Source organism: Halichoeres trimaculatus, unplaced genomic scaffold (genome assembly GCF_033239565.1).
Source record: "Halichoeres trimaculatus isolate MK-OKI-2021-1 unplaced genomic scaffold, fHalTri1.1 fHalTri1_scaffold_5, whole genome shotgun sequence".
In the NCBI taxonomy this organism is placed as follows: Eukaryota; Metazoa; Chordata; class Actinopteri; order Labriformes; family Labridae; genus Halichoeres; species Halichoeres trimaculatus.
In genome coordinates, this window is record NW_027437183.1 from 24,033,046 (window position 1) to 24,047,315 (window position 14,270).

General features: G+C 43.3%; 1 protein-coding gene across 1 annotated transcript in view; it reads left to right on the top strand.

Annotated features, from left to right (window-relative positions):
• hectd4 (HECT domain E3 ubiquitin protein ligase 4) overlaps positions 1-14,270 on the top strand; it is a 37,088-nt gene that overhangs the window by 7,203 nt on the left and 15,615 nt on the right. The window contains exons 5-44 of the mRNA XM_074669420.1: positions 1,652-1,760; positions 2,466-2,604; positions 2,977-3,147; positions 3,248-3,440; positions 3,573-3,734; positions 3,996-4,109; positions 4,222-4,362; positions 4,450-4,685; positions 4,779-4,921; positions 5,036-5,106; positions 5,200-5,305; positions 5,448-5,568; positions 5,677-5,805; positions 6,138-6,262; positions 6,656-6,809; positions 6,919-7,022; positions 7,193-7,391; positions 7,523-7,642; positions 7,728-7,832; positions 7,931-8,094; positions 8,223-8,468; positions 8,556-8,748; positions 9,184-9,288; positions 9,383-9,475; positions 9,553-9,721; positions 10,057-10,192; positions 10,284-10,428; positions 10,538-10,704; positions 10,825-10,971; positions 11,070-11,254; positions 11,424-11,577; positions 11,753-12,033; positions 12,130-12,316; positions 12,409-12,490; positions 12,585-12,787; positions 12,947-13,082; positions 13,197-13,379; positions 13,474-13,638; positions 13,735-13,904; positions 14,126-14,241. Of these exons, the coding sequence (XP_074525521.1) occupies positions 1,652-1,760; positions 2,466-2,604; positions 2,977-3,147; positions 3,248-3,440; positions 3,573-3,734; positions 3,996-4,109; positions 4,222-4,362; positions 4,450-4,685; positions 4,779-4,921; positions 5,036-5,106; positions 5,200-5,305; positions 5,448-5,568; positions 5,677-5,805; positions 6,138-6,262; positions 6,656-6,809; positions 6,919-7,022; positions 7,193-7,391; positions 7,523-7,642; positions 7,728-7,832; positions 7,931-8,094; positions 8,223-8,468; positions 8,556-8,748; positions 9,184-9,288; positions 9,383-9,475; positions 9,553-9,721; positions 10,057-10,192; positions 10,284-10,428; positions 10,538-10,704; positions 10,825-10,971; positions 11,070-11,254; positions 11,424-11,577; positions 11,753-12,033; positions 12,130-12,316; positions 12,409-12,490; positions 12,585-12,787; positions 12,947-13,082; positions 13,197-13,379; positions 13,474-13,638; positions 13,735-13,904; positions 14,126-14,241 (6,069 nt within the window). The remainder of the gene's footprint in view (positions 1-1,651; positions 1,761-2,465; positions 2,605-2,976; positions 3,148-3,247; positions 3,441-3,572; positions 3,735-3,995; positions 4,110-4,221; positions 4,363-4,449; positions 4,686-4,778; positions 4,922-5,035; positions 5,107-5,199; positions 5,306-5,447; positions 5,569-5,676; positions 5,806-6,137; positions 6,263-6,655; positions 6,810-6,918; positions 7,023-7,192; positions 7,392-7,522; positions 7,643-7,727; positions 7,833-7,930; positions 8,095-8,222; positions 8,469-8,555; positions 8,749-9,183; positions 9,289-9,382; positions 9,476-9,552; positions 9,722-10,056; positions 10,193-10,283; positions 10,429-10,537; positions 10,705-10,824; positions 10,972-11,069; positions 11,255-11,423; positions 11,578-11,752; positions 12,034-12,129; positions 12,317-12,408; positions 12,491-12,584; positions 12,788-12,946; positions 13,083-13,196; positions 13,380-13,473; positions 13,639-13,734; positions 13,905-14,125; positions 14,242-14,270) is intronic.

Consider the following 14,270-nt stretch of genomic DNA (forward strand, 5'->3'; position numbering starts at 1 on the left):
ATACGAAGGAACGAAACGGCGTTCCTCATTGAGACCCGGCACAGACGAACAACGGTCATGTGATAACCTGCCCCGAGCATCAAACCATAAAGGTTAGATGGCTCGTTCGTGCTAAAACCGCGCTACCGGCTTGGTTTATTATAAGCGTCTGAGATGTGGCTATCTAACTCATTGTTTGAGAATGATAAAAACCATAGAATTCGATACAAAAAAGTAGGGCTGGGTTAAAAAAAATCGATTCTCAAGAATAAAAATAATCCTCATTTTCAAAATTTGACATCGATTCATAAAGTCTAGGATCGATCTTTTAATCAAAAGAAAATATTCCCTTTCTTGGCCGGATTTCAGTTCCGGACAGCAGGTGCTCCACACAGAATGTTCCGTTCCTGTAAGTCAGTGTGGGATATATAGTCATACCCTATCAGTGTATAACTCACAGCGAGTTTTTGTAAGGTTATATGAAGTAGATATCAGCCCAAGATGCATCTGGATCCGCGCGTCTCCTCACGCTCTCCTTCATTAGGAGATCATAACTTTGTTATGAGTCTTAGCCTAACAGATTTTTCTTAGCGTTAGTTATGCTTGATCAGAACTGCAGAGTGACAGCGTCCAACCACCTGTTTCAGTGTTTTTGTCCTGCAGCAACATGACGTCTGTGTCAGATTATGGGAAAACGTTGTCAATCATCCTCATCAGCTGACGCTTGCGCGAGCTACTGTTAATGTGCTCGCGCTAAATGATAAGCTCCATGTGTTAAACGCTGGTGTTTTTAACGGGTGGTTGTTTGTTACAAGGTGTTCAGATTAATTCTGAGGGTCTGAACTGGAGATATGACTTCACTGTTTGTCTTCAGACTGATGCAGAGAGCTGTCAGCTGCTTCATTAACACACACGGTGTTGGGAAGGGTGCGTTTAATTTGTTCTCCCAGTCAGCCCTGTTTTTGGACCATCTACTGTGGAGGGATGTTGTTTTCACAAAGGAGGGAGCTGCATTAAAAAATTGTTGTAATTTAATAAATATAATATAAATCCTCACAATGCTCCTAATACTCGTAGTTTCAAAGATAATGATACCAGTTTCATCAGCAAGTGATGAGAATCAGTTCTTTGAGAAGTAGTAAAAAGACAAGAATCAGGAAAAAAATGCTTTTTTTTGTAAATGTGAGTCTTCTCTGTGAAGTTGTGAACAAATGTGCTGTGAAACACAAAACAATGAAATTGCCATTTTGTGTGCGCATCAATTTCTTAACATTGTGAAATTAACAACCGCTCACAGTACTTGAAAATTTTGAAAATTGACCTTGAAGTTCCTTGAAAAGTACTTGAATTTGACCATGAAAAATCTGTATGAACCCTGCATCCAGCAGTTGGAGTGACAGATCAGGTTATGATACCGTTAGAGCAGGTTTGCATATTGAAAGTTTATGCTGAGCTGAGACTGAATCAGTCCTGATACCTCTTGGAGGTATGAAAACATCAAACAAAGCAAACAGATGCCGCGACCTTGTTTTGCATCTTAACTCTGCTACCGATCGCCACTATTTCACCCCCCCTGTTGGTGCCTCCTCCGTTCTCTCCTTTTTGTGACAGAAAACTACATCTATCTGTCATTACACTTACACTGAACTCTTTCTGTCCCTGTGTCTTGCAGACACTGACCTGGGGCGCTGTCTAGCCACAGACGGGCTCTATCTGTATACCACCAACTCCTCTGGGAGAGGACTCAGCAAGCTGGGCTCTGGTTTACATGGCACACTGAGGTAATGTGACACTCTTACCCGCCTGCTTTGTCTTCATCTGCAACATTCAGAGAATAGCAACAGAGAAAAAAGAGGGTATGTGCTAAAAATATCTCTTATCAAGAGCTCATTCCAGGGCAACAATAGTGCTCATCATTTTTGAACTTGTATCTGCAGTACACAGTCTCATCCCTCCTTACTGTCTTGGATTGATTAAGTTAAAACTGTGAGTTCAGTATCCTGATGTAATGCTGGAACAGCACAGTGTCCATCTTCAGTTTATTTTAGATTTCAAAAGACCCAGAGTTTTGGCTAATTGTTTGCTCGAGTCTCAGTCTTTGTTTTTTTGTTCCATCTGAAAAAGTCATATCAGAGAAACAAAAGTCTCTGTTGGGAGTAGAAGTCAGGAATGACAATTTTACAGTGTGAACCAAGACGATGATTGCAATACTTGAAACATACTTTTGAAAATTTCTGGTTTTAGAGGACAGACTTTCACCAGTTGTCCTTGTGTGTACTGAGCAGACAAACGCAGACTTAGAATTTTACTTTTCATTCAAACAAAAACCAAGGGTAATTAAGAAACAACATTCAACAACTTAATCCATTTTAATTAAAATGTAACCTTAGCTGGATCTACTGTTAGGCAGAAAAAATGAGTTTCTTAAAAAGTACAAAGTACAGCATCCAGAAATAGCTCCCTTGTGTTTGATTTGGTTTGTGCAGGGGTTTTGTGTACTGTCGAAATGAGGAGTTGGAGCCTGGCTGGGTAGTTTACAGCAGCGGTCGCCTCCTCCACCGTCCTTCATCCTTTGATGCCAAGCCTCATCAGCTGTGCCAGGTCATTGACCCCTTCACCCTCCAGGTACTGTGTACATTTACTCAGCCATTTTGAATTTTATGTCGAGTCACACAATACATTTCGAAATGTACGCTCAGTGCGAGTCTCATATAAAGGCTCATTATTTTTTCTAAAGGTAGTATTGTTCCTTTATGCAACATTTAAATGAAGCCATGTGGGCTCAGAACGGAGCTGGGACTCTCTTTCTTCAGAATACAAATAAAGAGAAAAAGAGGAAGGCTAGTTGATTTTTATAAACATATACTTACACATTTCAACATTTACTAAGACACAGTCAATATAAAAATCTATTTTAGTTTTGTTGCACTCACATTCAGCCAGCTCTCAAAACCAAAGCCAATGCTAAAAAATGTGCTTTTGTGTGTTTTTTTTCAGGTGTGCCAGATTGTGCCCATGCCAGCCCATCACTTCCCGGTGGGCAGCAGCATGACCACGCTCCACCTCTGCTCAGATGGAACCTACCTGTACTGGGTCTGGTCTCCTGCAAGTCTCAACGAGAAGACACAAAAAGGCCACTCTGTCTTCATGGATGTCTTTCACCTGTCTGTAAGTTCATGCTTCACCATGCTCAGAAGTTTCGCCTTTATCTGGTTCTTTTATGTCTGTGTTTCATCTGTGATCTCCCTCTTGCCTTTTCGTCGGGCAGACACAGACGGGGTTGTGCGTTGCAGACATCTTGCAGGAGAGAGTTATTCTTACTCGCAAAGAAGGCGAGTCTTCAAAGTGCTTGAATGAACTTCTCTTGAGTCGAATGTCACGCTTCAGGGCCTCCCATTCTGCCACATTGGCTGCTCTAACGGGCTCTGCAATCACCAACACTGTCAAAGAGGAACAGTCTGGTAATTTATCAGTAAAACTCATCACACTCAAACACCGCAAACATCTTAAATATGTTATTGTGCAGCTCATGTGAATAATGTGGTCAATGATATATTTCTTTTCAACACTTTTTATTTATTTTTTTTTAAAAGCTGTCAACACAAGCTGTGGACTCCCTCTAAAGACCCTGAGAAGGACCCCGATGTATGTCTGTGGAACCTATCTTGTGATGCTGGTCTCACCTCCTGGTGTATCTGGGAGCTCTGCCACACGCTCTCTGTTTGGAGGCACAAGCAGCCTGTCCTCTCTCAAAAGTAAGTAAACACAGGTACCTTTGGTAAATACTACTTGTTTTTCATCATAACCTCTGAAGGTGGATGGAAATGTTGATTGTATTTAAAGTTAATATTCTATTGTAAGAATTGTTAAAGTAAGACATGTAAAAGCTCTTATGAAACACCCACATTTTTGTTTTGTTTTTGTTTTGCAGAAAATTCAAAAAGAATACAGTCTGAACTACACATTGTAGTGAATGATGAATGAAGTTTTGAAATGTAGCTCTTCTTTTTGGTCAGTTTTAGCTTCCAGCCTGGTTTTTAACCTGGCTGACGGTCAGTTCAGCAGCCGCGCAGACCTCATTGATGCCCCAGGCAGTTCTTTAGGCAGGGGAGCCCAAGTGGCTGGGCTAGGTGCGTTCAAATGCAGTCACATTTTATATTTATGCTTTTTTAATTCACCAAAAGTATTCACAAAAAGAAGTTATAGAAATAAAATCAGCTTTTATAATCTTTGGTTTTGCAGGAGCCTGTTATGATGCACTGAACAACTTGATCTGGACTTGCTCTAGTGATTACATAGATCAGTGGTGCAATCCAGGGAATCAAGCCTTTCATCATGTGTGCCATAGGCTCGGTGTCAGCCATGTCATCAAAGAACCCAAAGGTAGATTAAAGTTCTTTTAAAACTTACACACACTCTTTTTGGAGGCAAAACAAGCGTGTAACACCTGCTAAACTTCTCCTTTCACAGAGGAAACTGTGGCCACTGGAGAAGTGATCAACCAGCTGCTTCATCATGTAGGTGCGATGTGCATCCACCAGCTCAACCTGCTGGCAGCCAGCAGCAACAGCCTACCCTTAGGGGCACTATTGGGTAAACAACATCCTATCGAGGCCCGTCACTTCAGCAGCATTTGTGACATTATGGAGAAGGCCATGGTGAATGGAGATACCTGCATCATCCGCTGCATCTTGGTGGTGTTCCAGGTCTGTTTGAGGAGCAGCTTGGGACAGTTTTAGATGAGAATGACTCAGACAGTTTTTGTGTCTCTAAATAGGTTTTCTGTGGTTCCCTTTCAGGTGGTTTTTAGGTTTTTTAATCCTCAGTCGGAGCAGAATCGGGAGAGTGTACGTCGTGCAGGCCTGCTCCTGTGGCAGCTACTCATGGCTCCTGTGGATCAGATAGGGGCAGAGATCCAGAGAGAAGTGTGTTTGGCCATCAGGTAAATTGTGTGAAATAACTCAGAAACAACAATAAAGATGGTGTTTGCTTAATAATAATAAAAAAACATTTTTTAACTGGGGTTTATCTGTTTGAATCCACATTGTCTCCATAGCTCAGGACTGAATACCTTGTATCAGGGGGAAGCTGAACTCAACAAACTACTGAAGCTGGTTTTAACTGAAGGTGGACATAAAAAACTTTATTTGGATACAACTGCTTTTGGCTGGTTTGGTTTGAATATTTCTAATAATATGTGTATTTGCATGTGACGCTAAGGTGAAAGAAACAGTGGCTTGTCTCAGCTTCGTGATGTCATCCTCACCAACCTCTCAGACCAGCTGCAAAAGAATAGATTTGGGAGTGAAGAGGATGACCACTACAGGTCAGATGCTATCCTTCAGTATATTTTACAACAGCTTTTGACAACCAGCACAGAACAATGACGACGTCTTAACTCAAAATGAAAATGAGCTCCGCGCCTGCTGGTGTAAACCTGCTTAAGTAAATAAATCTGTCTCTTACAGATTGAGTGATGAGTTGCTGCACTGTATCCTCAAGACAGTAGTGCGTGAATCCTGCCTCCTCATCACCAAATGTCAGACTGTCGCCCGAGACGACTTCCAGAAGCTGCTCTCCACTGTGCCCGTATGAATATCAGCCTAGCAGAATGACTGCCATCTGTGCTGACTCAGATTGTGTGCTCACAGAGGTTGCACTTGTACAAACTTGATGTGTTTCCCCCCATCTCTGTAGGTGGTCTCACCTAGTCTGCGCTACCTCATGGCTGTTCAAAACCACCTCCTCAGTAACACCATCCTTATCCGTCCAGATGATAATGATGACAGCGACAGCTCCCTACAAGGGGAAACAATGAAGGTACAGGTAAACATCCCTTTTAATTACCCCTTCCTCTTTGCATGTGATGTGTTCATGTATTTGTCATAAGAGACTGAGCCATCAAGTGGAGCAATAGATCATCATTTTTTCTTAATTAATTAACCGTGGCATAGAAGCTAAGATTATGTGAGTAAATGAGTCTCACATGTGAGCTAAAAACTCAAACTGCAGCAATGTGGAGAGCTATTTTTTGTATCTTTTGGCATTAACATAAGGAAATGATGTGTAGACTCTATGATGCATGACAGAGTTTCAATGATTGGAAATCTTGGAGGCAGTGGTTACGTAAGTGTGGGCCTTACTGTGTGTGTCCTCAGGAGCTGCAAGGCAGTATCCTGTCCCTAGCAACCAAGATTCTGGTGGGATGTGATGAAGTGCTGGAGACCCTGCAGCAGGTGACCACGGCTCTTATTAACAGCGACATATCCGACAGAGAAACGAGGTAAACTTTTAACCGCACCTTTTTAGAGTGTACCCTGTAAGAGTTGGAAAAAGATTTATCAAGTTTGCTGGCTGCAGGGGCAGCTGGTTACTCTTTGATATTCACAACCTACTTATTTTATATAACATGAGCAGATTTTTAGAGTCAGTCTTTATTACCATAAAACTCTAGTGGAACTGACTGAAAGATATTAATATCTTGGTTCGCTCTACTGCACTGTGAAAAAAAGATTTAGCTCAATCTGAGAGATGCTGCAGCCTCTTTAAAATGAGTTCAGTCAGAGCACTGCAAATGATTTTTGTGCACAGATTTTTTTTTTCTTTCTTATCTTCCTCTTTCTGTCAAGGATCCATCACTAAACATTGCTTTTTGCTTTTCTTTCTCCATGTTTAGGTTGAAAGGCTTGGAACAGGTAACAAAGGCTACAATGCTTGGGCACCTGCTGCCAGTGTTGCTCACATCTCTGATGCACCCAAACCTGCAGACCCTTACTCTGGCTGATGCTCTCATGCCTCAGTTGGTCCAGCTGGTCCTCTATACCAGCCAGGTAAGAGTCTTTTTTGTCCAAAAAACAATTTTTGCATTAAAAAGAATAATTATTTTTCCTTGAGTAGGGGAAGCAGTCATTTAAGTATCTATTTTCAATCCTTCCCCAGACTGCCCTGTTGCTTAAGACTCAGTCTCCACTATTCACTGAAGAGCCTTCCCTCATGGGTGGCTCTTTAGGGCAAGGAGCAAAGGCATGTGCAGCTGATGACAAGTACGTATAACTAAGATGTTACTGTTAGAGTGCTGAAAATGAATCCATACACGTATTGCTTTGCTGAATTTAATTAAAGCAAGTATGATTTTAGCCTGATCTGCTAAAGACTTTGTCCTGGAAAACTTAGTTTTATAAAACTAATAGTTTTCTTTTGTCCGTAAAATTAGAATTCTGGATGAACGTGAGGAGCCTGGTTTTCTAACTGGACTGAAGATCCCTGCCCCATGGGCTGCTGGGAAAACTGTAGAGACAGTGCATCCTGTGAGGGACAATTACAAGTTTAAGGAGACGGTACACATCCCAGGGGCCCGCTGCCTTTACCTTCGCTTTGACTCTCGCTGCTCCTCACAGTATGACTATGACAAGGTAACAGCCTCTGACAATGTGTGCTAACTCAGAGGCATTCATTTCACTTTTTCCTTTCACATACATTGTCTACAGTTTCTACTCAGGATGATCAAACTTTTGTACATGTAATGTGATCTTTTATGTTTTAGCTGGTTATCTATGCCGGCCCAAACACCAACAGTCGGAAAGTGACAGAGTATGGTGGAAACACTCTGGGGTATGGCAGTCGCTCTGTCTTAGGGACAGGGTGGCCCAAAGACCTCGTCAAGGTAAAGAAACTCTTCCTCAGACAAACATCTATAACAAAATACTCATACTGCATTTGCTGCATTTGATTTCTGTGTTCTGTTACAGGTTGAAGGTGATACTGTGACGTTTTCTTTTGAGATGAGGAGTGGACGGGAACACAACACTCCAGACAAAGCCATGTGGGGGTTCTCCTGCACTGTCAGAGCTCAGGTTCAACAACCCAAACTTAAATGTTAACTACTTCTTAATCATACTGCCAGCACCGAACAGTAACTGATTCTGGAGATGCTCTTTGCTTTTGTTTTCAGGAGTCATCAGAGGATGTCTCAGGAGGCCTCCCCTTCCTGGCAGACCTGGCTCTGGGTCTTTCAGTGCTCGCCTGCTCAATGCTCCGGATTTTGTACAATGGGCCAGAAGTGACGAGGGAAGAGGACGCCTGTCATGACCTGCTCTGCTCTAAACTGCTGCAGAGGTGACACAGCCTTAGCAAAGTGCTACAGAATATCTCCACGTGACAAATATCAAACATTATGAGATTAGTCAATCATATTCTGTGGGGATCGATTCATGTATTGATGGCACAATTTGTTTCTCCTCCAGATGTCAGTGGCAGGTGGAAGCAAACGGTGCTATCTCTCCTGCTCTCACACCAAGCCCGTCACCTCTGCCCCTCACTATTGAGGAGGATCGGGAGTTCACCTACCCCTCCGACGTCCTTATCCCACCTCCAGGCCTCATGCCAGGGACATACTTTGACCTGCCTCGTATCCGTCTTCCTCCAGGCATCATGGGTAGGCTACGAGAAGTGTCTGGAAGAGCTCGGCCACAATTTCGCCCAAGCATCAAGTAAGTAGCAGAAGTTTTCTTTGTTGTAGACCAAAGTGCCAGCAGCCTGAGGTAACATTTTTGTTCACCTCTGATTTTTTCTGTCAGGGAGGTGATCAGGCCAGATGTCATGGAGGAGGTTATAGTATCCTGTGTGATTAAACATCTCAGCCTGGTTGACGCCCTACAGTCACTTGTTAACTATCAGTACCGTGAGGATCATGCAGAAGAGTACGATCTGGTCTGCAAGATCATGGCTGAAACTTTCAAGAAGATCAATGCTATGGAGCGCCAGCTTCAGGTGAGCCACAGAGGAACAACTTTAAAAGCTAGTTTGTTCTAAGTAATGATTTAACTCTGAGAACTGGAGAAATCTGCATTTGGCAGTTCAAGTCCTACAATATGGCTACAGGAGGAAAAATCTAAAACGGCTTTTGCCTAAACGTTTTTGCTAATCTGTGATTATTTGTAGCCACATTTTTTTCTACATTTTGCATCATTATACAATTTGTAGGTTGCCTGAATGTTGTTGCGTCTAAAAGGGCAGAATATTGTAGTATTGTAGTAGTCTGATACGAGTGTCACTTCTAGAACCAAAGGTTAACATTGAAAGTTAGGTTCCTGTCCACCAAAAGACCCATGTGTAGCTTTAAAAAATAAATCAACTACCAACCTTCACACAAACTGAAATTCTGAGTTTGTGGTGTTTAACTCTCTGTTGTGTTTTTTTTTGCAGAGTGTTGCAGAATTAGAACAGAAGTGGCAGAATGAGGTGGAGGAAGCACATCAGGGGAAACTGGAGAACAACACTCCTTTCTTCCATGACTACCACTTTTTTGAGGTACAAAACTATCAACCACTGCCTGTGACATTAAACATTAACCGCCAGCATTTTCTTTGATACTCACAATATACTGGGGATATTTTTGCTGCAGAACAAAATCAAGGAGCTTGAACTGCTTTGCTCCCTGAAGGAGGTCCCACTCGACTTCACCGATTTGGAAAATGTCGTTCTTGCACTGAGGCAAGTAATTAAAAGTTAAGCCAGCTCTTTCACCAGGGGTCACCTCGTGTACTCATATGATGTATTTGAACCTGCAGGGAGAAATTCTTTCAGGAGGTGAACACCATGCACCTCAGAAATGTGACTTCACTGGCTAAAACAAAAGCACTGGTGAGGAGTCTGATGAACCGCGCAGAGCTGCTGCTTCATGTGACCATTGCTCCACATTGCAGGAGCCTAACCTCCACACCTGCAGGGACACCAGGTCCAGGTACACATCCATGTCTAATGTCCTCCCTTATGCTTTGCTAAATTTCATTAAGCGGAAGGGTTGGGATAAGAGATTTCTCAACTTGTCAGATACTCAAATTACTTCAATGTCTAGCAGCTTATGTCCTCGTGAAGTTTATGGGGACAGTTGTGTAACTTTCACAGGAGTCTGACTTTAATGAATTTGAGAATACAGTATCACCATCTTTTTTTTCTGATGGTTTTTTTAATCTGTCAGAGTTTCAGTTAGTAATTACTTAATGATTTAATGATTTTCTTTGTCAGAGACACATCAGGGAGAGAACTTGTCTCACTTAATTCTTCATTTTGTGCTAGCCTCCAAGTCTGTGTCAGATGCTAAGACGGTGATCCCCATGGTGAAGCAGCCAGTGTTTCTACGCAGCATGTCTGCACCCTCTGACTTAGAGATGATCGCCAACCAAGATTTGGAGTTTACACATGCCCCCCAGAGGTATTTGTCTAAAATAGATCAACTGCTATAACGCGCTTGAAGAATATTAGGATAAAAGGGCTGGATTTAAACTTTGTTGTTCAACCTATAGGAGGCGACACCATCCTACTAGTCATCGCAGCAGCTCATTTACTCTGCTGCAGTCTCTGACCATAGAGGACAGCCGGGACAAACCAACGTACAGCGTGCTGCTGGGACAGCTCTTCGCCTTTATAGGAACCACACCTGATCAGGCTGTTAGTCTCACAACATTCCTTCCTTTTTTATTAACTGTATTGTCATCTAAATGAATTTGTGACTCCTCGCCTGACATTATAATCTAAACTCTGGTTAATTCTGTGTCAGGTGTCAAGCAGCAGTTTCCTGTCTGCTGCGCAGACACGATGGAGACGTGGCAGCACACGGAAGCAGGCACTTGTCCATATGAGGGAGTTACTTACTGCTGCTGTCAGAGTTGGAGGAGTTACACACCTGGTGGGCCCTGTCACCATGGTGCTGCAAGGGGGTCCGAGGTAAGAGAAGGGGGCTTCTTGATTTGCTATCCACAGAAATCTTCCTTCAATATACTTTGTGAAGATTGACCAATGTGTTAATTTGTCAGATATTTTAGATGATGTGTGCCTTGTGTGCAGGATTGAGGAGCTGACCTGTGGTGGGATGGTAGAGCAGGTGCAGGAGGCCTTTGGAGAAACCATGACATCTGTAGTGTCACTATGTGCTCGCTACCCCATTGCTTGTGCCAACAGTATTGGCTTGCTTTGCACAATTCCCTACACCAGGCAAGAGATTTTATCCTTTATCGTCTCTCTATTAAATTGTCTTTGTATAACAAAGCCCTCAAATCCCTTACCCTCTTCTAATATGTTTATTGTTACAGGAGTGAGGAGCAGTGCCTGGTCCGCAGTGGTCTGGTCCAGCTCATGGACAGCCTGTGTAGTTTAAGCGGTCAGAGAGAATGCAGCTCAAATGAAAAGCAGACAAAAAAGCAGAAAGTGGCAACCATGGCCTGGGCTGCTTTCCAGGTGCTGGCTAACCGCTGCATTGAGTGGGAGAAGGTAGAAGGTAAGCTTATTGATGTCTTTTGTAATTAGGAAAACAAACTGTTACGCTCAGTTTATTTGCTCATCTTGCTGAGATGTTTGAATTCAGAGGCAGGAAGGAAGTCATTGACATAAAGCATGCTTGGTTGGTGAATTGTAATGATGGTTGAAACCTCTATTATTCCCTGAAGGTGGGTCTACGGATGCAGTACACTCTGGTCTGGCACGGCAGGTGTCCAGCCTGCTAACCAATCACCTGGCCCGAGCTACTGAGTGCTGTGGGAACCAGGCAGCTGGAAATGATGCCTTACAGGATGTGCTCAGTCTGCTTAATGATCTTTCCAGGTAATAATTCCTGCAATTTGTGAATATAATGTGTTTTCAAACACTGTGTGTCATAGCATCGTTTATTTTGATTTATTTTTAACTTTTGCACCAGCAGACCATGACAAACTCCTCGCAATGTAAAAACTACTACTACTAAATCTGAATCTGATTCTGGGTTGTGTTTGATTTTCAGGAGCCACATAGGGAAGGCCATCCTGAGCCAGCCAGCTTGTGTTTCTAAGCTCTTGTCTCTGCTGCTCGACCAGAGACCTTCTCCAAAGTTGGTCCTCATCATCCTGCAGCTGTGTCGAGCTGCTTTGCCCCTCATGAGTGTAGAGGACTGCGGTAACGTGGCTCTGCCCTCATGGAGCTACTCTATAAACACACTAGATGCTGAGCAGCAAGATGCCAACGACCCTGCCTCGCGGATTGCTGCTTTGCTTCTTGCCAAGTTGGCAGACTATGTTGTACCAGGTTGGTTTATCTAACCTAGAAAGGTTTTATTAACTTATCCAAATACTGCCTTCTGCTAATTCTTTATACAATTTCCCATTTTTTCCTCTTTACCAGGCTGCCAGACCCTGCTCTCCCCCATCTCCTCCGAGCCAGACACTTGTGCATCCCGTGCCAGTTCCAAAGGAGCTCTGAAGTCAGATGATGCTGGCGAAGAGGGGGAGGCAGTGGATGGCAAACTATCTATCTTTATCCACAAGAGGGAGGACCAGTCATCTCATGAAGTTTTACAACCACTCCTCAGGTAAGGTTTCTCTAATACCTTTGTCTTTTATCAGCAAGTTTTGCTTTATCTTTTGGTGGCATGAGTGTTTGTCTGTTCACTCCAAAATACAGCAGCTCAGAGGGACGTCCATTTCGTCTTGGCACTGGAGCAAACATGGAAAAGGTGGTCAAGATGGACAGGGACATGACCAAGGTGAGAGTTACATAAGAAGCATGTCCTGTAAGTCGAAAAAAGGATTAGGAATTCTCAATCCACAAGCTTGTCTTTCATTTTTATCCTTTCCTAGAGCGGGAGCTGTGAGGTCATTACAGAGGAAGCATCTGCTGCCCTGAGGAAGGCCAACAAGTGGGCTCAGTCTGGTCTGATTGTGAGCGTTGGTCCACCTGTGGAGACTCTAGCTCAGGAGACTGCAGGGGGCATAACCACAGGTGACAAGAAGAAGACAGCTCAGACTGCTGTTTGCAGGGACAGGAATGCTGAGCTGGCGAGGTGAGTAAACAAAGTAAAACACGTCCTCCTTCCCTGTAAATGTGATGTTTTTATCATTCAGTTGTATGCATCGTGAAGGTTTTTTTTTTCTTTGTTCTACATGTCTGTGCTGCTCAAACTATATATAAAACACTTGTTCTGATCTTCCATCTTTAACAGGTCAGACCCTGTCCGGCCTTTCATCAGTGGCCATGTTGCCAACAGTATGGCTGCTGAGGTCATTGCTCTGCTGCACAGCCTGCTCACTGCCCCAGAGTCCAACACTGCTCAGATCTGGACCAGCACTGCAGAAAAAGTAAAGAAATGTTATGTGTATTGCTTGCAACAGGGTTCAGATTTACAATGACAGATCTTGTGTAATGTAGTTTGCATTGAACCAATTGTTTTTTTCCTTTGGGATCTGTTGTAGGTTCTCTCTCGGGCCCTGATGTTTATCCCTCAGCTGGGGAAGTATGCTGAGAGTATTCTGGAGAATGGGAGCAGCAGTGGCAGGAAACTGGCAAAGCTGCAGGCCATAGGCAGACAAGCTGTTGCAGCACTCTGTGCACTTGGAGGCTTCAAAGAAACTATTAAGATAGGCTCTGAGGTCCAGGTAAATAAAGGGACACATATCACAAAAAGAGCATTACCATCACACTAAATAGTCAAATGTTGGGCATGTTTTTAAATGTGACTTCTCCCTGCAGGTGGTGGGTAAAGGGGTGCTGGGCAGTGTGGGCATAGTGATGTCCATCAATGAGCAGGAAGGCATTGCTACTGTCAAGTTCCCTTCCTGTGAGTACAGGAGAACTTGCAAAGCCTCCGACATCCTGACAGTACCAATATCACGACTCTGCACTCCCAGATCTGAGGTATTACTTTCCTCTACTTTTTAAGACAGACCTACTTTTTATTAGAGCTAGCAGCTTCAATCTCTCATGTCCCGCTCTTTCTCTCCCTCTCAACAGGCTCTCCCTCTTTACAAGCTATCAATCACAGAGAAGGTGGTTCAAGCAGTGCAGTCGATGCTTCTGCCACAGGAGGGCAGTCTCTCAATTCACACCTCTCTACCAGCTACAGGAGATGGCTCCAGCCCGGTTATGGCTGCAGTGCGTCTGCTGGCAGAAATCAGAACCAGGTACATCAAAAGAAACCAAGAACACAAATCCTGATTAACCTTTATGGATTAATTTTTTTAGATTTTAGATTAGTCCTGTTAATTTTCATCAATTCTAACTTATTGAGTCTGGTGTTTCATGCTCCTGGTTTTGATGATCGTTTTTTGAAAATCTTGCCATCGAAAACCCTTTAGGTCTTTTTATTTTGAAAAGTTCAAACAGGGTTTTGTTTTGTTTTCAGAGCATGTCTGGTGATGGCTCAGCTTCTGGAGGACAGCTCTTTCTGTGAGGAGTTCATCCAGCAGTGTCCCGCGGCTGTTGAGGTGCTCAACCTCGTTGCCCAGGAATGCAGCCCTGGTGAGAATTTGTGCTGTTATGTGAAATCT